This window comes from Rhipicephalus microplus, chromosome 3 (assembly GCF_043290135.1).
Source record: "Rhipicephalus microplus isolate Deutch F79 chromosome 3, USDA_Rmic, whole genome shotgun sequence".
Lineage (NCBI taxonomy): Eukaryota > Metazoa > Arthropoda > Arachnida > Ixodida > Ixodidae > Rhipicephalus > Rhipicephalus microplus.
Genome location: NC_134702.1, coordinates 142226419 through 142253927, shown reverse-complemented (window position 1 = coordinate 142253927; position 27509 = coordinate 142226419). Strand labels below are relative to the sequence as shown.

The 27509-nt window shown below is 42.7% G+C and overlaps 1 protein-coding gene across 2 annotated transcripts in view; it reads left to right on the top strand.

Annotated features, from left to right (window-relative positions):
• Nucleotides 1–27509, top strand: part of LOC119185430 (uncharacterized) — a 391205-nt gene that overhangs the window by 46236 nt on the left and 317460 nt on the right. Inside the window, exons 2-3 of one of the 2 annotated variants that reach the window (XM_075890347.1) lie at nucleotides 16065–16138; nucleotides 16657–16934. The exons of the other annotated variant lie outside the window; for it this stretch is intronic. Of the exons in view, the coding sequence (XP_075746462.1) occupies nucleotides 16065–16138; nucleotides 16657–16802 (220 nt within the window). The 3' untranslated portion in view covers nucleotides 16803–16934. Of the gene's footprint in view, nucleotides 1–16064; nucleotides 16139–16656; nucleotides 16935–27509 lie in introns of those variants that run through there. 2 annotated transcript variants of the gene reach the window in all.

Genomic DNA, 27509 nt, shown 5'->3' with positions numbered 1-27509 from the left:
GCTCCTGCGACATTCAAAAGATTTATGAACTCTATATTGCGTGGTTTAAAATGGCATATATGCATGTGTTACCTTGATGATGGCGTAATTTTTGGGCGTACGTTTGAGGAGCACAACACTCGCCTAGACCTCGTGCTCAGCTGCATTGAAAAAGCTGGCCTTGTATTGTATTCAAAAAAGTGGCACTTTGGCGAGCGACAGACATTGGTTTTAGGACATCTCGTCGACAAAGATGGCATTAGACCTGACCAACAAAAGACAGCGGCCGTTGAATCGTTCGAGCGTCCTAAATCTGTGAAACAACTGCGTAGCTCCATCGGGCTCTGCTCGTATTTCAGCCGGTTCGTACCCAAGTTTGCGGATGTCGTTCACCCCCTCACGAGCCTTCTACGCAAGAACAGCCCGTTTTAGTGGACCTCCGAGTGCGATGCCGCTTTTCACATGCTGAAGCGTTTGTTAACTTCACAGCCAATACTTCAGCACTTCAATCTTTCGTCGGCCACGGAAATTCACACAGATGCAAGTGGCATCGGTATCGGTGCCGTTCTCGTTCAGCGTTCTGGCAAGAAGGAACACGTTGTGGCGTACGCAAGTCGTTCTTCAAGCAAGCCTGAACGCAACTACACAGTGACCGAACAGGAATGCCTAGCGGTAGTCTTCGCCGTGCAACGATTTCGCTCATACATCTATGGTCGCCCGTTCACTATCGTCACAGATCACCATTTCCTGAGTTGGCTGGTCAACCTTCGTGACCCATCCGGCCGCCTCACACGATGGGCCATTCGTTTGCAAGCACATGGTTTCACCATTTCATACAAGACTGGCCGTGTACAGGCTGATGCGGATTGCCTCTCCAGAATTCCGCTACCATCCACAGATTGTGAAGGCGATAACTTTGACTACCTTATCGCTTCTCTGTCGTCTGGCTTTCCCGATGCCTTGACTTTCGCCGCTGAGCAGCGTAATGACCCAAGCTTGAAAGCTCTCTTCCCTGGAGCAAGAAATTCATTAAGCGAAGGCCGATTCTGCATCCGAAATGGTCTTCCTTACCAAAGAAACTTGTCCACGACGGGCGCCCGCTTTCTGCTAGTTGTTCCTGCGTCTCTGCAAACATCTGTTCTGCGTCTCACGCATGATGACCCCACCTCTGGCTATCTAGGCACCGCACGAACACTTAGTCGCACGAAAGAGCGGTTATATTGGCCGAAAATGAGCAAGACAATTAAGAACTACGTGGCCAGCTGTACGCAGTGCCAGAGCCACAAGCGGCCTCCTCGGGTCCAGTTGGTCGCCTGCAATCGGTAGAGCCTCCCGGTTCCCCTTTTTAAAAGGTCGGCATTGATCTGATGGGACCAATTCCACGCTCCTCAAAAGGTAACCAGTGGATAATTGTATGCGCCGACTACCTGATGTGGTACTGCGAGACGGCTGCCTTATGCTCTGCCACGGCAGTCCAGGTTTCGGAGTTCCTGTTGAATTCAGTCATCCTCCGACACGAACCTCCTCGCGTGATAATAAGTGACCGTGGACGACAATTTACCGCTGATATTGTTGAATCATTACATCATTTGTGTGCTTCCAAGTTCTGACATTCAACTGCGTATCATCCACAAACTAACGGCCTCACCGAGCGCACAAACCAAACGCTGATCAACATGTTGTCAATGTACGTCGCTTCCGACCACAAAAACTGGGATGAAGTTTTACCATTCGTCACGTACGCTTTCAACACGTCAAAACACGAAACGACAGGCTACAGCCCTTTCTATCTGCTCTACGCTCGCTCACCTCGACATACGCAGGACACTATCTTTCCTTTTGTCGTCCATGACGATTTAACAATTGCGGAAACTTTGTGTCGTGTGGAAGAGACACGTCGACTTGCCTGCCTACGTACACTGGCAGCGCAAGAGTCCCCCAAAACTCGCTACGACAGTCAACACAGGCATGTAACCTATGCCCTTGGTGATCTAGTGTGGGTGTGGACCCCAATACGCAGACGTGGCTTGAGCCAAAAGCTACTGGCACACTACGCCGGTCCTTTCGTGATACTTCATCGTCTCGGCGAGGTCAACTATGAAATTGCACGTGTCACCACTAGTGGCCGACGTTCTTGCAAGACAGAGGTGACGCATGTTGCCCGCCTGAAGCTGTTCACACGAAGGATGCAAGAATGACTCGCCCAGAGGTCTCAGTCTGAGACCGGAGGAATGATAAGAGGTGTCACTACCAGGAAAAACAAAGGAAGCGCGGGTAGAGAGTGAAGACGACGTTGCCTCCACTGCGATCCCTCTGAGTGGGTACGAGCCATGGCGGTGGAGATCATCGTCATCACACGGTGATCGCGGACTCAGGGCCCATTAAAAACCCCATTCATTTACCTTGCCTTCTGTAACAATATTTTCGTTTTTTTCATATACACAAGTCCAATTTTCTTTCTCATTACATATGTCTTCATATTCCTCTAGCGCCCCTATCACAAAGATATATAGAGATGGATTACGCACTAAGGAAGCGTAAGCCTGTGCAGTTTTAATACCCAAAATTCAGAAAAAGGGAATGTACAAACTATTGCACAAATCTTCATCGACGACAGCAGGGTTGGTGGCTATCTTTGAAGCAGTTAAGCTTATATGCTAGAATTCTGAGCCACAAAAGTGGGTGATATGCACGTATAGCGAACCTGCCCTTCAGCTGATCAAAAATCTGAGAAAACTTTACAAAAACGATGAAATAGCAAAATGTATTGCATAAACTGCGGAATATGCTTCTGCGAAGGGTCACAACATCGTATTCAAATGGATAACCAGTGGCATTTGAATAAAGGGAAATGAAGAGACTGACAGCCTCGCCACGAAAGCATTGAACGAAGGACGGGATTGCGCAATCCCTATGTCTGGGGCGGATATTCGATATTTTATAACGCAAGGAGCTAAGCATTGTTCGATGGAGAAGTGGTTCGATAGCCCTAAATCAAGGGAATCAGTACTTTATGAGGTAGATCTGCACAGAAAACTTTTTCATAGCGACAGATCTCCCACGACACTTAGACATTATTCCACAGACTTCGCTTGGAAGTAGCACACACAAACGGTTTCCTGCACAAAATACATCGATCCCATTCCCCGGAATGCCATTGCGTCATGCAGAAGAAAATGTTCGCCATATTCTTTGGAGTGCGTTAACTACGCGAATGGAAGAGAAGATCAAAGAACAAATCAGCAAGTTTGGACAGACGGCCCCTCATATTAATAAAATTACTTGGACCATTGCCTGAGATGCATCTTCAGAAAAAGGCAATCATCGTACTGAGGGACTTTTTAGTGGAGTCTGGACTGAATGAGCGCCTGTGATAGACAGTCAGAGATTTGTATATATGAAATGTGTTAGTGCATATACTGGCAGTAAAAAAGGGACGTGTGTTTGTGAACAGTTTGACAGTATGAACTGCTCCAAGCAAACTGTGCATTGGCATAAATGATATTTGAACTGGCTTCAGTGTGCTTTTATGTTTTTTTTTCGGATGGTTCATTTTTGGGGGCCATTCAGTATTCTTCTTTCTTTTTCGCTGCAGAACTTATTTTTATAGAGTAGCCCGAGGCAATATGAACCTCACCCTCTCCACAGTAAAACAGTTAAAACAGAACAGAATAGAACAGAACTTCGCCCCACCGCGGTGGTCTAGTGGCTAAGGTACTCAGCTGCTGACCCGCAAGTCGCGGGTTCTAATCCCGGCTGCGGCGGCTGCATTTCCGATGGAGGCGGAAATGTTGTAGGCCCGTGTGCTCAGATTCGGGTGCACGGTAAAGAACCCCAGCTGGTCAAAATCTCCGAAGCCCTCCACTACGGCGTCTCTCATAATCAAATGGTGGTTTTGGGACGTTAAACCCCACATATCAATCAAGAACAGAACTTTGGTCCTATAGTGCCGTATTTTTGTCTATTATACAGTGAACTGCACTACCTCTCGTATCTCCCATGACTGAATGTTTTTTTCAAATCTCTCTTCATGCCATTTTTATTTTATGTATAGATGCTTGATTGTTTTAATAAGTCTTCATTTGGCAGTGAGCACGAATTTTCGCGTGTGTCCTTTGCTTCGCACCTACAATTGCGATGCTTATTTGTTTTTGTAAAAATGAGGATGCTTCGTAAGATGAAATGCAAGGTGGGATCACTAACAACCACTAAGTAGACCAATTTGTCGCACTGTCTTCATAAAGTGTGGATGTTTCTTTTGAGGGATCACTTAACCCGTGTAAGCATTGTCACTACCTAATCAAAAATACTGATGACCTGTGAAAATTGCTGAGAAAGAACAATTTCGTGCGTATGTTCAGTATCGCTGTATAATTATTGACAGCTTCACAATGCAAGTTATACTGAAGAGGAGTAGGCGAAGACATGCCAGGGCACCAGCGTGCCCGTAAACACATCTAACAAAATGAAAACGAGGTGTATTTGTCATGCTGGTTAACGTTCCTAGCTTTCAAATCGATCTCTTTTCTTTTCTTTGCTGAAGCTGATTACACGCCGTAGCCGGCCCGAATTCTCGCCACCACCACTACGTTCTGCAAAACTCCACCTTCTGTCTTTTTCTGGATATCAAATCAAGTTTAAAAAACTCGCGTCATTCACTTATGTACGATTACTGATCCAAATGGACGAGACAGATGTCTCTTGTCAAAGCATTCATGGCTGGCAGGCAGGCGATTGCCAGGCGTGGGCAGCAATCTTTTCTTTGAGCATTCTACACCTTCTTTGTCCTCTACTGGTGTGATAAGCTGGTAGACGCGTTGCGAGTACGTATATACAAAAGGCATCCTTTTAAATTGACACAGCTGGGAGTTGACACCGCATTAAGTAACGACACGAGGCCACTCCAAACACTGAAGCCGCCAATGGGCCTCCCAACCTTGTCCAGGGGGCGCTGCGCCACGCGCGTTTCGCCGCCTTTCAAGCAAAAGGCGGTAGGTAGCTCGGCACCGGGCTCTCGCCTTCTGCCTGAGCTATCTCAGCACGTTCACGCACTCTGCACGCGCTGTTATTTGGTTGCCCTCCACGTGCAGCGTCACCTGTGACATGCCCCGAAGGTTTAAAAAGATTATGAAAACGTCTTCACGGCGTGATTCTAATCGTCATCACTACAAGCCACGCTGATGTTGCGCTCGCAGTCGTTTCGCTAGCTTCACATAAATGAAGCCTGGTATTACGGAACGTGAATGAATTATGAAAGTATACGACTGGTGCAAACATCATAGTCATGAGATGTGTATCATATAAGAACATACTACATGCCTAGCTCATTATTCGTGGCCGTTTTGCTAGCTTCACATACAGAAAATTTGGTATTACGTGAAACGAACGAATGAAGGAGGTAAATGACACGTACAAACATGATAATCATGATACGTGTGTCATGTAAAACGTGACTACATGCTATGCTCATAGACTGCTCGCGGTCGTTTCCCCAGCTTCACATAAACTAATTTTGTGTTACTTGGTGTCAATGACTGACAAAGGTATATGACTGGTCCAAACGTGATAATCATGATATGCGTGACATGTAAGAACATGACAACATACCATGCTCATGAGGCGCTGCCGGCCGTTTCGCTAGCTTCACATATGCCAATTTTGGTATTACGTGACGTATATAGACGATATTCAAGAATACTGTTACGGTGAGATGCCTTTATTTACAAAAGATTATGAATGCGAGAGCTCAGGGTCTGGCAGATCACCGCTCGTGCCAACCTTGTTCTCTTATTCTACCACGCGTCCCTTCAGTATCGTAGCAATTCCCCCTTTGCATACGATGCCCACCGGGCGAGTTAGGCTTCGTTGCGATGATGAAAGCGTTTTAAACGGGCAACATGACCGGCATTGGTCTTGCTTGAGCGGTGGCTAGTCGACAACAGCCGAGATATCACGTACGTGACATCGCTGACACGTTCCAGGGCATCAAACGGACCAGTGTAGTTGGCCAGAAACTCTTGCCAGTGTAGTTGGCAAGAGGAAGGAGGTCTTCAACTACACCGGCTGCAAATTTCCGCCCGCGATCATTGATGATGACAAGGGGGGATCCATGGCATAATATAACATGTGATAGCATTAACTGTGAAACTTGAGTGGCCGTTGTCGGAGGAATAACCACAGTTTCAGCGTAGCGTGTGAGGTGGCCAACGGCCACAATATTCCATCGGTTGCCATTCGTTGATCGCGGAAAAGGGCCGAGCAGGTAGACAACGACAACGTCAAATGGTGAACCCGGGGGTGCTATGGGATGAAGTAGTCCAGCTGGCGGAGTTTTAGGACACTTGTAGCTTTGACATTGCTCACAGCTAGCAACGTATGCAGTCACACTTTTACGCATCTTCGGTCAGAAGAAGCTTTCTTGCGTGCGATAAAATCTCCGAAAAAACCCATATGACGAAATGTAGGGTCGTCGTGCATGCTCGAAGTACGTGTTGTCGCAGACTTGTAGGCACAACTAGAAGTAGGCGAGGGCCTACGCCGGAATAACTTTTTTTGTAATGAACGCCATCCCTTACGACGAAGCCATGTTGACCGTTTGTTCCGGAAATAAAGAAAGAAGCGAGAATGTTGTCCCTGCGTCGCTCTGCTCGAAAAGTACTTAGGTCAGGAAACGGAGTATCCACTACTGCCTAATGTTATTCAAAGTTGTCAGCGTCACACTCAGTTGTCGGAAGGGGAAGCCGTGAAAGGAAATCGGCGTCGGCATGATGACGACCACTCTTGTAACAGACTCCAAAGTCGTGTTCTTGCAATCGTAACGCTCAACAAGCAAGACGAGCAGATGGGTTCCGTAATCCAATGAGCCAACATAAAGAATGGTGGTCCGTGGTAATCGAGAACTGGCATCCATAGATATAAGGGCGAAACTTGTGCACGGCGAACATGACCGCGAGACATTCCTGCTCTGTGACAGTATAGTTTCGCTCCGGTTGACTTAAACAGCAACTGGAAGAGGCAGCGACGTGTTCAGCAGCCCCATGGAGTTGGACCAAGACGGTGCCGATACATACACCACTGGCGTTGGTATGAACTTTTGTGGCAGCAGATGGGTCATAGTGGCGAAGCATGGGCCCTGGCGTGAGAACAAACTTGAGTTGCGAAAAAGACGACTCGCATTCTGCTGTCCACCGAAAAGGTGCGTTCTTTTTGAGTAGGGACGTCAAAGGGTAAGCGAGGTCGGCGAACTCAGGCACGAAGCGACGGAAGTCCGAGCATAGGCACAAAAAGCTTCACAACTCTCGTACAGACTGAGGTTGTTTGAAGGTGCTGACGGCGGCGACATTCTGGGGGTTGGGTCGAACGTGATGCTTGTCCACCAAGTGACTGAGAACGAGAGTATCACGGCTGCCGAAGTGACACTTCTTAGAGTTCAGGGTTAGCTTAGCTCTCTCAAGGCAAGTGAGAACAATGTCTAGACGATGGTTGTGCTCATCGAATGCACGGACAAAAATTTTGATGTCATACAGGTAGCAAAGACAAACTTCTCACTTTAGTCCACGTAATATAGAATCCATGAAGCGCTCAAGCGTGGATGGAGCATTGCATAGGCCAAAAGGCATTACATTGAATTCAAATGGACCATCTGGGGTTATGAAACCTGTTTTCTTTTTGTCATTCGGGAGCATGGGGATTTGCCTATCATGAGATGCATGTCATGTGGAACATGACTACATGCTATAATTAGAGCGTCTTTGCGGCCGTTTCGCTAGCTCCACTTAAACCACGTCTGGTATTGCGTTACGTGAACGAACGGTGAAGGCAAGTGCCATGTACAAACATGATAATCATGATAAGCGTGCCATGTAAAACATGACCACATGCTACGATCATAGCGCGCTCGTGTCCGTTTCGCTAGATATAAAATTTGATATCACGTGACGGGAATAGACTGCTAAGGTAAATGACACGTCCAAACATAATAATCATCACATGCGTGCAACGTAAAATATGACCACATGCTACGCTCTAGCGAGCTCGTGGCCGTTTCGCTACGTCCACATATACTAAATTTGGTATCACGTGACTTGAATAGACGACGCAGGTAAATGACACACCTAAGCATAATAATCATGACATGGAAGTTATGTCCGGCACAATTCATACCCACCTCGAAACGTTCTGCTCATTTTAAATTGACATATTATCTTCCTCATTCGTGCTTCGCATATCATCGACTGCCCCGGTACGTGGGATTTGCCAATTTGCTGTCGAAGCATTTACAGGGACAGTGGTAGATCCAATCCCGAACACCGTCTACTAAGTGGCTATCGAGTGTCAGTATGTGGTCTGACGCGTAGGCATGGTGTGCAAGCTTTGTCAAAATAAAAAAAAAGATGACTAGGGCAGCTGTACTTTCTAACGTGGCAGCGTTATAGCGTCAGCGCTAAGAATAGTTATTCCGGGCAAAACTGAGAAAAACAAAACGCATTTTTACGAAGTCACTTCAGAAAAAAAATCCCATGAACTGACGTTTGTAGCTTAGTTCATTTCGTTATTTCAGGTTCATGACAACATTGAACCCCGTGACCAAGTGCTGGGAAACGTAAACACACTTTTGAACTAGTCGTTACTGTATTTTATGTTGCTTCAATAGAACGTTTCTTTGACGTGTTAACATAATCCTTCAGTTCGCTTTCTAGGTAAAGACGAATATAATGCTCTATCCTTGCAAACAGCTTTAGTGCCTTGGGGAGGTCGATTCCACAGCTTTTAGTATCCTGCGTGCAAGGTTTTGAACACGATCGCTTATACGTTTGGCCCTTTGTGTGATTGATCAATAATGGTTATCTACTGTAGGTGCTTCCTGCTCAATCTTCCCGAAGGTAATAACTCTATTGACCAAACCAAGCGCTGGTGAGTCTGATGAGCTGTGTTGATCAACACAGTGCAGCAAAAAGTGCATGACGGGCGCAAGCCTAGGAATTCAAAAGCAGTTTTACGCATCGTCCCCTAGATCCACGATAGTGCTCTAATTATTGAAATAACCTTAAATTACTTTGTGTTGCTGTGGCAATCCAATTTAGTTAAGTTCCCCCCAACGCTGAGCATGCACCACCAGCGAGCACATTTATTGTTGGTTTTACAGCAATGAACATAAAAAAACCTAGCATAAGTATCTCCCAAGCTCTACAACCTCGACATAAGTTGATTACTACGGTGCCAGAGCAGCTGCGCTCGCATCACGGGGTCTCGACAGAGCGTTGAGTTATTGCATCCGGCGTTGGTACTTACGATAACAAATCATCGCCTACTGCGTTTTAACTGCACGAAGTCAACATTTACTGCTCGTTGTGATATATTTAATTGCGTGATCACACCTGCGAACAAGCTACGCACATTCTGACACATTCTCGTGCACCAGAACGGCCTGCTTTATTAATTTATTCTCGCACACCGGAAAACTCCGTTCTTTTTTATGTAAAAATTTAAAACATGGTTATCAATTAGTTTTCTAGGTTCTTTTAAAGCTTACTCTCATGAATTTCAGGTTTTGACACTTGTGTGGCATGAGTTTTTGTGTATTGTTAGACAAGCCATAACATATTAACCTTTAATGTCTCTTCGCTACTGTAATGCATGTTTTATGCTTTTTATTATTAGTTCTTACTAATTTAATAAGATAGGATCTAGCAGTGACCCCATACTTTTGCACAATAGACAAACATTTCGGAATAAGCTTGAACAGTAAATACATTCTCAAATGAATGCCAATAATTACTATCAGCCACAGGAGATTCGCTATGATTATGGAGGTCTTTCTAATATTATCAAGACAATAAAAGTGCTTTTAATAAAAGTCCAACACTTTCGCATTACTGCAAAGAATGAGGTCACCCTTTCTGAGCAACATCACCTGATTATACATAGGTTCCGCTGTTCAGCGTATATCGTGCGTTCACTTTGAACATTCGACAAAATCTCCAAGACCGTAGTAGGTTTAGAATTTAAAATCTTCATACCAAAACACGACATTTCGAGAAGCCATTCTGCAAGCTTAACTCAAGTTGTTCTAAACGCTATGTTAAGCTAGCTCGAGTAAGCTAAAAAGCTATGTCTAGTAAGGAATATATAAAAAGGAAGTGTTCCTAAACTTCATGAGATCAGCAAATCAAGCAACATTTTAAAGGCAACAAATGAATGCGTTTATTAGTGGCTTCAAGCTAAAAAGAATGGATAGCCAAACAATACGAAGGAGATAAGTTTAGTTCTGACGTCTTGAGAGCAATATAAAAAAACAGAAAAATATGGGTATATCCCTCGTACCATGGGAATCGATGATCTGCAAAGCGAGAGTGAGGAAGCAGGATGTGTCCCTTTAAAGTCAGCACAACGTTACGAGACGGATGTAAGTTATGCTGTTCATGACTTCAATGTCATGTCTATCATGTTTGCGCCTGACATTTTTGTTCGTCGTCCATTCACGTAACGTAATACAAAATTTGGAATACGTGAAGCTAGCAAAACGGCCGCGAGATTGCTATGAGTGTAGCATGTTGGTTTTCACGTGACACGTAGGTCAGCATTGTCATGTTTGGACGTGCCATTTACCTTCGTCATCTATTTACGTCACTTAATACGAGATTCGGTATATGTGAAGCTAGCGAAACGGCCGCGAGCGCACAATGAGCTTAGCATGTAGTCATGGTTTGCATGATATGCACATATGATTATCATGTTTGGACGAGTCATTCACCTTCTTCGTTCATTCACGTCACGTAATACCATACTCGAAAGCCAGCACAATGACCACGAGCACATGAGCGTGGCATGTCATCATGTTCTTACATGACAGCATAGGTTGATTTCCATGTGACAGCCTGCCACGCATCTTTGCCATGCTGTAATGTCAAACTATGCCAGCTTTGCGATATGTTATGCGAACGAATTAGCCGCAGAAGCAGGAAGACAATGACATGAAAATATGACATTCATCTCATACATATCATGATTTTCATGTTATGACTAGTCACTGTTGCTCGTCATACAGTCATGCTATATCATACCAAATTTGGAATGAATCCCAGTATCCAAACGGCCAGGAGAGCTTAAAGTCATAATCGGCTAGATTAGATAGATAGATAGATAGATAGATAGATAAATAGATAAATAAATAAATAGATAGATAGATAGATAGATAGATAGATGGATAGATAGATAGATAGATAGATAGATAGACAGATAGATAGATAGATAGATAGACAGATAGATAGATAGATAGATAGATAGATAGATAGATAGATACATAGATAGATAGATAGATAGATAGATAGATAGATAGATAGATAGATAGATAGATAGATAGATAGATAGATAGATAGATACGGTCAAACACGCCGAAGTTCGCTAAGAAATGCTTCGCAATAACAGTTCTACTACAGAGAAGAGGTTAACAGACATAAAGCAATGAAACCGCATGTCGAGTTTAATGCTTCTTTGTTGCAAAGCGTGACGTGCTCCTTATGTACCTACACAAAGGAGAACAGGTGTAACTCATTATAGTCACAGTTTTTTAGCATGTATCATGGGTGTGACGATGAAGTACGCAGAAGTAGAACTGCTGAATATTGAACACCTCACTGTGTAGATATGGGTCCGCCCGTAAGAGAAACTCTCTTTTGCCGGAATTGTGGTGAGCACAGTCGCGCTCGTTAGCGATGTCATGATCAGTGGCAAAAAATAAGGAAGTGTCCAAATGTGTTGCATGATGTGACTGAATAAAAAAACGGCATACTTCTCTTATATTCTGCACGCAAGAGCTAGTGAACACGCCATTTGCTAATGCACGGATAAAATATTCTTTCAAAGGATTCTCTGTACCCAGATGCAATCAATCTTACATCCAGGAGATGCAGCACATACATGAAAGTGGCTACCCAAAGAGCCTGCTGCTACCGGTTAGAGATAATATGCTGAAATTATTTTAAACGAAAGAAAAGTACAGAACACACATAAATGACGAAAAGCCTCTATTGGTCTCATACGTTCATAAAAGATCCCAAATGTTAAATTGGACCCAGACCTGAGCTAATTGTTGTTTTCTCAGCTCCATTCAAGTCAGAGGAAATGGCAATAAACTGAACTACAAGGACAGGAAGACAGAAGAATGATAAACACTTTATGCAAATGAATATATTGCATATGGATTGGGCATTGTACACGTCATTCCACTGACATGTTGTAAGGTACATGTGGGGCAACGGCGGGATGCTCTAAAAGGCTTGAGGGGCATCAATTTAGGTGCCAACAAACAGCACTCAGAGGCAACGTTTTCATGCACTGGAGGCAGAGTGCACGTAGCACAATATTCGGAAAAAAAGGCGAAATCGAATGAAAGGGCCACGTGCAAAATATCAGAAGCCTTTCACATATCGAAGTGGCAAAGCGCATGCACTTGATCAAGCTCGATTTCGCATAACCCCATGCAAGTCAAATTTATCAGAAACATCTTGTAGTAACTAGTAAAATGTATTAAAAAAACCTTCAATCGTCGTCCTACCACCTAGTCGCCCCTTGTGTAGCATTAAAAGAAAGTTAAACAGGATAGTCGTCCCGTCTCCCCATCGTAACAAACTCATTTCATTTGCTCGAATTTTTAAAGAAGATAGTCTTTCTTGGGACCTTCAACGCAACAATTTTGGTCTGTCTGTCTGTCTGTCTGTCTGTCTGTCTGTCTGTCTGTCTGTTTGTTTGTCCACCCTTTACGGTACTTTAAAGGGCACTAAAGTGACCAAACGATAGCCCAAATGGCCGACCCCATCCGCAGCGCCCACCAATATTGCTCAAGATTCAGCGTTCATACTTGTGCGATTTTCAATTAAAAAGCAATTATTGTGCATATCTGAGGCACCATAACAACACTTCTATATTATGTATGTGTATCGTTTACTAGAAAAGGCAGGCGTGAGTAATCCTAAGGATCGCAGCTTTTATAACGCTGCGCTGGCAATGCACCGCTTGCACGAAACGGCAAGTCTTTCCAACGCTTTGCTAAGGCGACACGGTGGTGGCACCTACCCGTCGCTTTGCCTTCTTCACCTTATCACCTCAGAGACGGGTGCGCACGGCGCGCGCCCCATTTTTCAAGATAACTGACAGATAGCGTTCATGTCTCACGTGTGACGTGCCTCGATGCGCATGCTTGCCTCCGCTGCACGCTCGAGGCAATCTAACACAGCGCCTCCAGAATACCATTCACCGATTTTCTTGCACAGATCATCAAATAAACGTTTTGTTAACTCTCTTCGGACGCAACACTATGGTGTTTCGATGACATTTGCGGTGTAACATTCAGATACTGGGCTAATTTGTTTACATCATGCTTCAAACAGGTGTTTTAAGGTATGTCCTGTATGGCTCTACGGACGTAATTTCGTCATGGTTATAACCTCGTGTTATATATATATATATATATATATATATATATATATATATATATATATATATATATATAAATATATATATATATATATATATATATATATATATATATATATATATATCACTGAATGCATCATTCAATCACTCAATCAAACTCTTTTATTTGCAGCCTTTCGTACAGAAGATGAAAAAGGAAGAACTGAAAAAAAATCTGGACGTTCACCTGCTCCTCTAAGTTCCGGTCCCTCAGGCAGCCAATCGTGAAGTTGTTCTAGCACAACAATAACAAAATTATGTCACACGTACTTCATAGTGGGGTAAAATAGTACATAGCATTTCATTTGTATGTGAATACCATAGGAATTAAAATGTAAGGACTAGCATTCCATTTGTATGTGAATACCATAGGAATTAAAATGTAACGACTAAATTTATTAACAAGCATATGGAAACTGCAGAGTTAAACCGAAAGACAAGGCACACAAGCGCAAAGTCACCGAGAATGTGTATATGCTGCCATATAGCAATATACTTATGAAACTTTTTCTTCTTAAGAGAGAGAAAAAGGGTAAGTGAAAGGAAGAGCGGTGGTGGATGCAGTAGGTACTCCGTAAGTGCAGTCAATTTATCATGCTACAGTGTGCCGATTCTGAGCGCACCAGCGTCACAAATATATTGCTCATTACTGCAACCTCATTCTCGTAATATAGACGTAACATTTGACCTTTTTTTCAGTCAACCTGCTTGTTTTGCCACGATGGTGGTACAGGGGTTTCTGTGCTCAGCTGCTGACCCGAAAGACGCGGGTTCGATGCCGTATGCGTAGCTACATTTCAATGGCGGCTAAATGCTTGAGCCACTTGTATACGAAGGTTTAGGTTAGAGAAAAGAAACTGCATATGAAAAAAAGTTTTGATGTTCTCCAATACGGCACACCTTAAATTCAGATTGTGAATACAGCAAGTAATATACTAATAAATATTATTTTTATTAGAATGCTGCCACTGTGAACACCTCGGGGCACTAATTTGTTACGTTCTGTACTATTGGTTGTATTCAGTAACAAGTACACGTGACTAAGTGGCACTGATGTTTGTAGCAAAGTGAAATTGTAGTCGTTTTGTGGCAAAACGATTGCGATCTGCAATTTTCATATGAGTGCATATGAAGAAAACAGCTTTAGAAAAAAAGAAAACATGAGAGACACAACTATATTGTTTTGTGTGTTTGAATTTTCAATTTTGAAAGAGATTTAGCGGTCTTAACTTTCACTGGTATGATAGGCAAGCGCTTTTTCATAACTTCCTGTCTCCTACAATGTCCCAGAAATATTTTCCCGACATTTTGCTGCCTGAAATTGCGGCAATATTTTCAATTTTAAAGACCTTTCGCGTGCCAATACAAAAAAGAAGGAACGAATATCTGCAGCTACGGCACTAAACACACAATATTAACACATTTTTCGTGGACGGAAAATATTCTTGGTACAACTACTTGATATTGAAGAGATTATTTTAATAAACACTTCTCAAAAAAGAAATTTACTACATAGTCATTAGCGATATTTACGCTACTCAACCCCCCCCCCCCCCCATTTTGAGGAACATTGTTGTGGACGAGTACAGGTAATTTCGACTAAAAGGACTTCTTTCACAGCTACCAAAACGTAAGTCTGCTTTTGCTTTTGGGGAAGTTTAACCCACTTCCTTTGGCATATCGTCACAATATGAAAACAGCTGCGTTACCATTGTGTGTTTATTTGAAGTTTGTAAAAATCACAACTTTTGCTTGTAGTTTCAGTCTAGTCAGTATTATTTATTGAAGCCTTATTCTGCACCCTAATGGCGTTATATGACTGAACAGGCTATAACTATTGTGCCTAAAAAATCACAAAGAAGTCACAATTTTAGACGCACCAGACGCAGGAAACATGGCCACATCGGCCTTGGCACATCGGCCTGTACAGCATGACAAATATTTTCATTTGCCTGCTTTTTAAACTCTGGTACTTAGAACAGTGATGCATAGGTGCGCTCGAAGTGCAACCGTACATCATTCAAACAAACACCTGTCTTTGCATGATACGCTTGCACAGAAACGAGCCAATAATATCACAGCAACAGCAATATTTCATTTTCTGCCATTTGTCTCGCTATCCTTGCAATTATAATGGTGGAATGTTACTATGACGTCACAAAGTGACGCCCATCTTCTGCAGTTTTCCTGTGCAAAACAGTTTAAATACGCTCACACTGATGGCTACACTACAAGTTTCTCTTGATCACGTGAAGACGAGCGACAGTTAGTACGGCCTAATCTGTTTTATCTATATGCGAGGTCTTCCAGCTCTTTTAAGTGCATTATTCTGGAGTTAGAGATATCATAAACGAATCTAAGCTTCTGCCATGAAATCACCTGTGCTAAATTAGCCAGCCACTTGCTATTATCGACCAGGTGCACCTATTTGAAATGCTGAAATTTAAACTTGTCAGAGGAAAACCTAAGTGACGGTAATGATGTTCCTTATCACTCGATGTGTACAGCCTGAACATTTGGAAGAGCACACGGTTGTAGCTGTGTCCGAAAGCATTATTCAGTCAACTTGTAAAAGTCAGTACAGCTGCACATCTCCAATTTTGTTTTTACAGATCTCCTCCGGACCCAATGATGAATGCCAAAGCCATGCTGATTGCTCTCGTGGCTTGCGCCTTATTAGTAGCCGGTGAGTGTGACTTTTTAAAATCTTGATTCAAGCTAGACTGCTGAAGTATGCGTACGCGTGACAAGTAAAACATGATGTTCATGTGGTCGCCTAAACAATGCCTCTTTAATGCGCATACCATAGGCACAAGATTTAGTGAAGTAAACTAGTTATGTAGGGGGTCTCACTTAAATGAAAAGCCAAAATTTTTCAAGTATAGAATCCTTTTATTTTGGAATAATAGGAAAAAAATGCTACATGAAAATTGTCTCAATACACCAAATGCACAATAATAAATAATTATATACGACTAATAGTCATAGAAACATTGCGACTTGACTCATTACTACCAGAATTTCACCAATTAGTTTCGTCGATCATATTTGTTAAAAGCTTCGCAACCTTCGGCTAGCTAATTGTGCCATTGATAATACTTTGCTGCACATTGGTACACAAGCAGACACTACTACTCTGCGGAAGTCATTTTATTATCACTTGCAGTATTTTCTTATGCGTGTGTTTTTTTTTTTCAAACCCAGGCACCGAGGCGTGTGGTGGCGAAGGCCGCTCCGAGTCCGGTCGCTGCGGTGGCAGCGAAGGGCGCAGCGAGCACGGGGAAGCTGAGGCACGCCAGGAGAGCGAAGCTGCCCGCTGTGGTGGATCTTCTGGTCGTTGCGATGGCTAGTCATGCTACAAAAAACTTCATCAACACGCCATCGCGGCTGTTTGCTGCCGAAATTGCTTTTGAAGCAAGAGCCATCTTGAGCATGAGAGCTTGGAACTTTTGTTTGACCTATTAAAGATCTTCAATCTTGCATGTCTTCGATTCTCCCGTGGTATGTGACTGATATCTACATACATTTTTGTCTTGTTTCATTGCGTGAGTTATGCATCACCGCTGTTCGAAGCAAATATTTATGGTGCCTGAATAGCAAGCCAGTTTTTTAAGAAGTTCAATCTTATTTCATCTATTGACATTCCGAAATTGAAGCTGAGCCTTTTCCATGAGGATGCTTTGACCTAAAAGGACTTGGTTTGCAACGTACAAGCAGCCTGACAGCAGCACTGGACAAGCTTGACTACATGTCGCCTAATAACAAAGGCCTGAGCCTTAAGTGTCTTATTGCTTATTGCAAACACCTCAAGTACCACTGTGTAGAGCCTCTCACAATAGCATTTGAGGAGAGTGACGTTAAACAACTGGCGTGCATCCGCGTTTACTACATTGTGATGCCATATTGCTTCCAACAGCTCTTTCTAAAAAATAGCATGTTCTCGTAACCGATCACTGATGAACAGCCAAATCTGTCCCACGTTCACCTTTTTGCTTAAGCAACTCATTTGACAAGTGATTTGCAAGTCTTTCAATTGGTGAAGGGTTTTATGTGTAAGTTGGAACACGTCTAATGACTTTTTTCTTGTGCCTTCACGAGGCGACACAAGCGCCCAGGTAATGGGTGCATGCAGAGAACACTAGAAAAACCTTGCGCATGCATCCACCTTTTTGATGCGATGTTGCACAACGTGGACCTTAGGTATGTTTGCAACATTATGAATTACTACCATATTTTTTGAACAACTCGTTCATGCCCTCCGCCAGTACCATTTTTCGCAAACGAGCATAGTAGATGTCTTGAGTGACTGGCGGCTGTCATTGTCTCAATTCAGCTTGAAAAATTGGAATAAACCTTGTATGGTTACGAACTCAATAATTAACTTATCCTGGCGGACTAGACAATGCCTGTATTTGGCATCTTTATATCAGCTGACTCAAAGCAAAGATTCAGATGAGCTGACTCAAAGCAAAGATGGAGCGGGGCAAAGATTCTCGAGAAAGATAGTCAGGTCGCAAAGAAACAAGTAACAAGCAGTGCATGCAGTATTCTCAGATCCCACCAAAATCAAGTTACACGTTGTTGTAGCAACACAAAAAGCCCTTCCCAAGTTGTGTGACTGACTTCGTTCATGAGATTTGACGTTCGTGTGGATACAAATTATGTGGGACAGGTTGTGTGGTGCACTAATGTCAATGGTCGGTTGCGTGGAAATTCAAATTCTTTGAAAATGTGCGTTGGAAGTAATCTTGCAGTATATTGTGCAAGGTACGAATGCACCGCCAGCCTGTCTGACGTCACACTGTTAAACGCTATCGTGACAGGCGCGCTAAAGCGATGTTGAGGCATATGTTATCAGCCAGAAAAGGATGCGTGTGTAATAGTACAGTTTTTTATGTCTATTACACAGCGAAATGTGGTTCCTGACCTAACAGCTATGATTGAATGTTTTACCAAGTTTTTGTTCATGCCTTTTTTATGTATGTATGCTTGTTCGTTTCAATAAATATTCCCCGGCAGTCAACGCCAAGCAACCCACGCGTGTGTCCTTTGCTTCATACCTGTATCTTCGGTGCTTTTTTCTTTCGTAAAAATAAAGATGCTTCGTAAGGCCAAAGGTGAGATGAAATCACCAACAACCACCAAGTGGTCCATTTCATCGCTGTGCCCTTATAAAGTGTGGACTTTCTTTTAAAGGATCATTCAACACATGGAAGCATTGTTACTACCGAGTTGACATTGCTAATGAATTGTGAAAATTGCTGAGAAAGCACACTGTCGCGCGTAAGTTTATTACCACTGTATAGTTATTGAAGGCTTCACAATGAAGTATATTATGAAAAGGTGTAGGCGAAGCCATGCCAGGGTGCCAGCGTGTCTGTAAACACGTTTAACAAAATATAGACGAGGTGTCTTTGCTGTGCTGGCTAACATTCCTAGCATTGAAGTATCAACGACATGCCTAAGCCGGCTTCGAATTTCCACCAGCCCTCCACAGTTTTCCAGAGCTCCACCTTCAGTTTCTTCTTTCAAAACAAATGAAGATAAAGAACTCCCATCATTCACATATGTCTGAAATCAAGTTTAGATCTCATCTCATTCCCCTGAGTCTGATTGATGATCCAATTAGACGAGATGGATATCTCTTGTCAAGGTGTTCATGGCTGGCAGGTAGGCGACTGCCAAGGTTGAGCAGCATTCCTTTATTTCAGCATTCGACACGTTATTTGTCCGCTTGCAGTTCGATAAGCTGGTAGGCGCGTTGCGAGTAGGTATTTACGGAAGGCATCACCGTAAGCTGACACGGCTGGGCATTGACACCGTATTAAGCAACGTCATGGGGCAGCTGCGAACACTGAAACCACCAGTAGCAGCATGCGCAGATCCGCACAGCTACAGATTGCGTCGTTCGCGACACTTGGGCCGACAAAGCCGAAGGTTCGCCATGACCCAGCACCTTTGGTGCTTGTAGCCGTTCGCTAATGTTTAGTTTCCCGCGAGCGTTTACGCACGCTATCTTCACTATCACTACTTTTGAATCTTTTTATTTCTGTACAGACTAAGAGACAAGTTGGATTAAAGAACTTTGCTGTTACTGACCAGCGTGAGTCGGATTTGATCCAAGTTCAAGCCGTCAATTTTACCCCTTCATAGCGAAAGCTTGTCACCTTTGATGGTTCGAAGTGGGTAGCACAGAAAGTGGTGTGCTAAAAGTGACTTATGTTGCAGCTCCGATATGCCACAGGCTAACGATATCTATATTGCTATGGATGATCTCAAATTAGCGGGAGACAGCTTACTCCTGCTGCTCTTCGTGTTCTCGTCAATTGCAGTTTTAAAGACAATAGTTTTCTTGCGATACCACTGCACAAAAAATATTAAGGTCTGTTATTCAGTCATTGGAAATGACTCGAGTACGACGAAATCCACTCAACCCACTAATATTGTTTAGAATCGTGAAATATTACTTGTGCCATTGTCGATTGAAAAGCAATTGTTGCGCATACCAGATATACAATACCAACACGACAATATTCTGTAGTGTTTCTCTTTATTTGAGAAAACGCATACATATATAATCTTGAGAAGTGTCACATTCATTGAGCTGCGCTGACAATACGATGCTATGCACAAAAAAGGCGAGTTTCCTACGCTTTGTTAGGATGATATGGTGCTGCCACATACCCTTAAATCTACAATATAGGGCCTCCAAGATTGTGCACGCACGCTGCACGCTCCCTATAACGATCGACATTCTTCCGTTTTCTAAGATTTCCGCTAGGTGGCTCTCACGTCTCACGCGGCATCTCCGGAATCACATTAACGGATATTACAACATATGTGAATCAGTCGCAGATGTTCTATTCAGGCAGTTCGCAGTAGCGTGCCTGAATGCCAACAACAACATAGGTATTTCGAACCCCAGAAGTGGTTCGGTAAGCCGACAGGTGAAGCTTGTGCTTTAAAGGATGCTTTCGCTGGCTAGCGCAATGTAGGCCACCTTCAATAGATAGCGCTTAAGACCATAATTTAATAAAACTAAACTATTTAAACAAAAATGTGACGTCTATGATGCACAATTGAAGTTACCCGATGTCACAAATGCATCAGATAAGTACCTATGTGCCTTAAAACGGGATAGCCAGCTCTACCACTTCAGTTGACGTTTAGCCAGCATTACGCAAGCAAAGGGTTCTTTTCTAAAGCAGATTTCTTAACTAGACAGGCGCTAAGGTTGAACATTTGACTTGCGCGCGGAATTGTTGGGTTCGATTTCTCCTGGAACAACGGTATTTTTTTGCATTCGTTGGTTCATAACTGTCGGAGTCAGTTTTTTTAGCACTCTCGTATTTTGATTTCGATTGTGTGTTCGTGCCGCTACTTGATACGTATAAACTATTATTCGCGAGAGGCGCATACCCACATACAACTGGCAATAGTACACAGGCACGTGCCACATGTTCCCTTAGAAAAAGTTTCTACGACGTACGCGGTGAGATCTCCACATAATTCATACTTTGACGAGAAAGACATAGTTTTGAAATCTTCTTACCCTCCCATGCTGCTTTTCATGTGCCCTTAGTTAAGCAGATGATTATGGGAGCACCCGGAAAAAGGCCAACGCATAGATAGTGTGACGGTCTTTCTATCTTGTCAGTTGACATTTTACAAGTTTCTTCACACAGTCACGCAGTACGTGTTGTAGTAGCAATGAACGTAACGAAAGCTTACGACAACACAAACCTTGATGTCATTATATCCAACCTCATCGAGCTCACATTTACACCGCGGGTAGTAAGATTTATATACTGTTTTCTTCACAACCGCATATTTGCGATAAGATTTCATATGTATATGCAAACACATAAGATGTGTTATGTAGCTATCGTTTTGGATATGCGTATATTTACTATAGAGTAATGTTTTTCTTCTTGTTACATACATTTGGGCTCATTTCTACTTTTTATTCCACATGTATAGCTATTTTTTCAGTGTTTGCTAATTTATACATTGTACCTGCAGTTACAGTTTACTACTAAACCTGCCTATGTTTTGCTTTTATGTTACTTGCTTGTACTTTGTATGTTTATTTGCTTGTATTTCTTTTCTTCGACATGACCACGTATCCGCGGATAAACTGTTTTCAGCGTCAGGAATCTCGTCAAGCTGCTTTTTAGCAGCTTTTGATTTCTCTCCTTGCATCTGTTTCACTTTTCAATCTCATTTTTATAGTGTAGTGTTAACCATTGTCATTGTATGAAAAACATCAAATACCTGTAACTGTAATATTGTGCTTTAACACGACTGCTGAAAAAGATTTCTAAATAATATGAAACTGAAAACGGGAACTGAAGAGTAGAAGGCCTTAAGGTTGCTTCATGTCAAACTGAGGTGTCCCGCAAAGATCCGTTTTGGCGCCTCTGCTGTGCAACACTGCTCAAATACCTCTAGCTGGAAAACTACACCGAATTCCAGACGTGAGGTTTCTGATATACGCTGATGATGTGACTTTGTGGTCTCTGCATAAAGACGTCTTAAGGCAAGCACAACAGCTCCAGAAAGTCTTTCATGTTCTTCAGACCGAAACTTGGAACGCAGGTTTAGACATGTCCACCGAAAAATCAAGCTATGTTCAGGTGGCTAACAAGGAAGGACGCAGAAAGATCAAGGAGTGCCCCTTTACATTTACACTAGGTGCAGTGACCATTACTGAGGCATAGGAGGTCCGCATATAGGTCTTAATATTCACCAGTCCGGCAGTGGAGTGCACTGGCTTCGCAAAGGCGGACAGAGCTACACAAACACTTCATCTGATTCGCTGCATTGCATCGAAAGCAGCTGGAGCTCGTACACATGTAGCTTGACAGTTCGTCCACACAGTTCTGCAGCCAAGAATTCTATACCAGGCGCAACTGCAACGGCTAACTTTGGCGCAGTTGGCACAGTTGGAGACTATTAACCACGATGCTATGCACAGAATAACAGCGTTACCTTGCATCACTCCCATGCCATCTTTAGAAGAGCAATCCCAGCGTAACACAATCACAGAGCTGATTTCACAAAGAGAAAAAGCTCGTGAAATGAAAAGGCAACTTGTGCTAGTTGTTGCTGCGTTGCATGCTCACTTTCAACGTGGCTCTCGCATTGACAACCAGCCCGAGTCTATGCCTCCCTGGGAATTCGCCACCATCACATCTAATGAGACAACAAAGTTATCATGTAGAATTGACGGACGCTCCATCATTGAGGCTCAATGCGCTAATACCTGCAAACTATGTAAAGATGCCGCTATGCTGCAAGACGGCGAAGGGACATTATTTCTGACTACTACGCACAATTTTGTCGGTGGCCACCAGTGTTATCTATCTACGGAAGCCACTCCTCTTAGGATAGAACTTGAAGCCATCCATGACACAATCCAGGATGGCACCTCTAAGCTGTCTACAAATAGGCTGATTGACGTATACATTATTTCCTTAGGAGCTATTAGGGACCTCAAGAAAGTTCACAAGGTGATGGAGATCTTCGAGGTGATTCATAAGGTGAACTAAAATACAGCTACTTGTGTGAAAGTACATTGGATTCAAGGCCATGCGGCGAACCCCCCCCCCCCCCCCCCCAACAATGCTGCTGACCAGCAGGCTCACTGCCCTCTAGACATATACTTTCCTGCCATTCCTTTTCCATTTTAGCCCCTAAACTTACTCCATACCCGCAAAAATGTTTTCTGGCAGGGTACACGTGCTCTCATTCCACCATGTGTTTGCTCTTTCCACCCTCACCTTACTAGGGCGGAGGAAGTTGAGCTTAGGAGGCTTCGGGCAGTGGCGGCCCTTACAGCGGCCGTTATATCATCGTGGAACTGGTCGCATTTACGAGTTGGCGATACATGTCCGTATTGTCCAGCGATGCAAGCAGATACATATCGCCTTTTATGGACATGTAAAGGGTTGCAGCCAGAACGCTCCTGTCATCTCCTTCAAGCCGGCCTCAGCTACAGCAAAACACCCAGTTACTACCGCTGGATACATGACAACACATTCCGCAAGACACTAATTCACTTCATACAAAACACCAGCCTAATTGCGCACATCTAACAAACTTACTCAAAAAAACATTATGCCTAAGGCAAGTCCTTGTCGCAAATAATAAGAAAGATAGTGTGGCATAGTCAGCTTGATTGATCGAAAAATTGAATAGATAGATAAATAGATAGATAGATAGATAGATAGATAGATAGATAGATAGATAGATAGATAGATAGATAGATAGATAGATAGAAATGCCCCGTTTGCCTGCAGTGAGTTAGCTATTGCATGGCATTTGATAATACAGGCGGTAACCTAAAAATGATACCATGCTTATCGTGCACAACACTATTTGCATACCTTGCTTATGGTGGCCCGCAGCCATGTCACTAACGCGACTAGTATAAAAACTGGTATGGTGTTACAAGAAAACATGGTATGACGTGAGTGCACTGGGAACATCAGTCGCTGGTCGTCCCATGGAAATTCTGATATCTCACTCCTATGTAGCATGAGTTACATTCTACGCACTTGGTGCTCTCGCAGCCAATTGTTGGCTTGATTTATATCAAATAGTGGGGCAAAATACGAGTGTATAACAAAGGTAAGCGACACTTCCGGACACTCAAATCATGTCAATAATGCTGGCATGATTTACATGGCATGGTCTCCTCACTCGGGGCCGTTTCATTTAATGCACATAGAAAAGTGTACATGCCATGGTATGACTGTATGACGAACATAAAGTATACTGGTAGTAACATGAATGATCTCGTGCTGGTCATGCACAGCCTGATTTATATAAATCACCCTGACGGAGTGCTCGCGCATGAACGCCATAATAGATTGGAAAAACAAACTTCACAGACTGCTTCAAAGGATGTGGATTCCCACAGTGCCTGAGATCTGCTAAATAACTTTGACAGCGAGAACTGTTGTGAGATCACAACACGGGTCATGCACGCCAGCGTGGTTTTCCGCCGCCACCGGTGTCCGTAACTAATATCACACGAAATAAGAAAACAAATCTCAAACAAAAACACCAAATACATGCGATGACATGGTGGGATTAGAACCCCGGTCAACTGCGTGCGAGCCCACCATTCAACATCTGAGTCACGCCGGTTTCTTTTTGTTTCATTGCCTGTTTCCAGACATCATTTACATGAACAATAACGTAATGGTCACTTGCGCCAGTTCTACTGAAAATACACCAATTTTAAAATTCCTTCAGAGCTGTCAAGGGTTTCACCCACTGAGGTACAGACTCCTGTGTTTTCTGAAGTTCAAAAAATTTCGTAATGCACTCTCGTAAGCTAATGAGGTTGATTTGCCATTTGACTTAACAATTTTAACAGGCCTCCACTGTTTGTGGTGGGCTCGTTTGGCCGATTTTCGCTGAGCTACACCGGTGCTTAACATTATTTGCAAACTTGCCTTTAAGCCTGTTTTACATGCGAGTGGTTTTGCCCCAGGAGTGGACCGGAAGACGCCGCGTGAGCCTAGAACAGGTTTCTACTGCGGCGACTGGACGCTGCAGTAAATATCGGCAAAGTTTGAGTTTGAGTTTGAGTTTATTCAACCACGTGACAAGTACACGAAAATACAATGTATACGTGGTTTGGTGCGAAGCGAAAAAAGCTGCATTTCACAGCTTGACTGGCCCCTTCACCCCAAAAAAAATCTAAACTACAAATTTACAAAAAAACAAACATTAAAGGTCCATGGAAAGCGACAATACAAAAAAACACGCATGTGGCCCATGACAGCAATTAATAGAATCACAACTCTAAAATACATACAAAAATATTCATAACAAAGCAATGCATGAAAGAATAAAAACTGAATAACCATTACAGAAATCACCTAACATTCATTCACAACACAATCAGCACATCCGATTCAACATTTCAGTTTTAGACAATATACGCAGATTATCAGTTGTTAGTTTCAATTTGTTCATCATACATGGAAGGCGGTAACGTAGTGTTTCAAATCCATAGTTTGTGTGAGGACAAGGTACGTGCCAAGTCACCGTACACCGAGTGACGCGACCGGCAGGATTTGGTTCCAAGGTGGCCTAGGTGCATAAAAAGATACTTCCTCTGCGTATTTCTGATTTAAAAGCGGACAGAAGCTGGTATTCGTAATAACAGGTAATTCTTAAAATTCTTTATTTTACAAATATTGAAGCAGTGTGTGCGTTATAGGATACACCTTCAATGCACCGCAAGGCATTTTTTTTGTAACACGACCAGGTTCTTTAGAGATGCTTTAGAGCCTGTAGACTAGACCAGATGACAATAGTGTAAATGTGAAGAAAAAAGAGCATTGTACACTAATATTTTTTGTTTCAAAGGTAGTATGTTCTGGCATCGACGCAACACACCTAGAACTTTACAAAGTTTGTGACTAATGTGTTCTGCATGGTAATTCCATGCCACATGTTCGTGAAAATGGACACCGAGAGTTTTAACTGTTTGGCAAAGTTTAATTTCAACGTTATTAGGTATTAGCTTGTGAGACGTTTTAAATGACCTGGCTTTAGCACGGAACAGTACAGCCTTGCTTTTAGAGCAATTAATGTGTAGAGAATTTGCCACAGTCCAGGCATATATTTTATTTAGTAATTCATCAGCAGAAACAATGAGGTCATCAGCCGTTTCCCGAGAAAAAAATATACTAGTATCGTCCGCGTAGATTACATATTCTACAGACCTGTCAATACGTACAATATCGTTGATAAAAATATTACGTAATAGGGGTCCCAAAATGCTACCTTGAGGTACGCCATTCTTAACGTTCATGGATGATGATAGCTCCCGATTGATTGATACACATTGTTTCCTAAAAAATAAGTAGCTTCTCATTAAAGCTAAAACGGTACCGCGAACTCCATAACAGTGAAGTTTTTCAAGCAAAATATCACGATTTATTCTATCAAAAGCTTTCGAGAAATCTGAAAATATTCCCAGGGTAAGTTTTTTTGCTTCTATATTTCTTAGAATCAATTTCTTTAGGTATAGAAAGGCACTTTCGGTTGAGAGGCCTGACTGAAAACCGAACTGTGACGGGGTAATAATGTTGTGTTTATTAAAGAAGTTTGATAACCGAAATGAAAATAAGTTTTTCACACCCCTTAGAGAAAACTGGTAAAATAGAAATTGGTCTGTAGTTTCCTAGATTGCTTTTGTCCCCACCCTTATATATAACCCTTACTTTACCGTTTTTCATTCTCTGAGAAAACAGCCCAGTGGTGAACACGAGATTATAAATATGTGCTAAGCAGGCGCATATGAGATCTAAAATGTATATTATAGGTTCTAATTTTAAGCCATCTATGTTCTCGCTTTTACTCAATTTGAAATGCTGAATAACGCTGACGACCTCTTGTGCGTCTGTAGGATTTGCAAACACAGAATTATTTAAAGCAGGAGGCAAATAACCTGATGAATCACAATTATGACTACTGTCAACTAGTGAGGTAAATTACTCGTTAAATTTGTTAGCTAGTACTGCGCTCTTGTATATTTTATTTTCGATCACCAGCTCACTAATATGATTAGACACTTGTGTGGTAGATATAATAGCATTAAGTTTGTTCCATAATTGCTTAGAATCGGTGACACCGTCAAACATCTTGAAGTGATAATCGCGTTTAGCTTGTTTTTGTAGTTTAGTGAGTTTATTTCTGTACACTTTAAAAGCTTTAAATTTATCCGGGTCTCGCTTTATCAGAAACTCTTGATACAACCTACTTTTTTCTTCTGTCATATTGAGTATTGCAGAAGAAATCCAAGGTTTGCGCGCCCGTTTTGGTCTCTTTAAAGCTTTGTAAGTAAAATGTTTTTTATACACTGAACATAGGATATCAATAAAACAATCATAAGAAAGATCAGCAGAAGAACTAGATAGAACGTTGTTCCAATTCAGAGTTCTAATTTCCTCTCCAAAAGAAGATAGCATTCGCGGATTAATTTGTTGTGAGCGGCAGGAAGGATTTGACTCCTCAAACTGGTGATGTTTTCT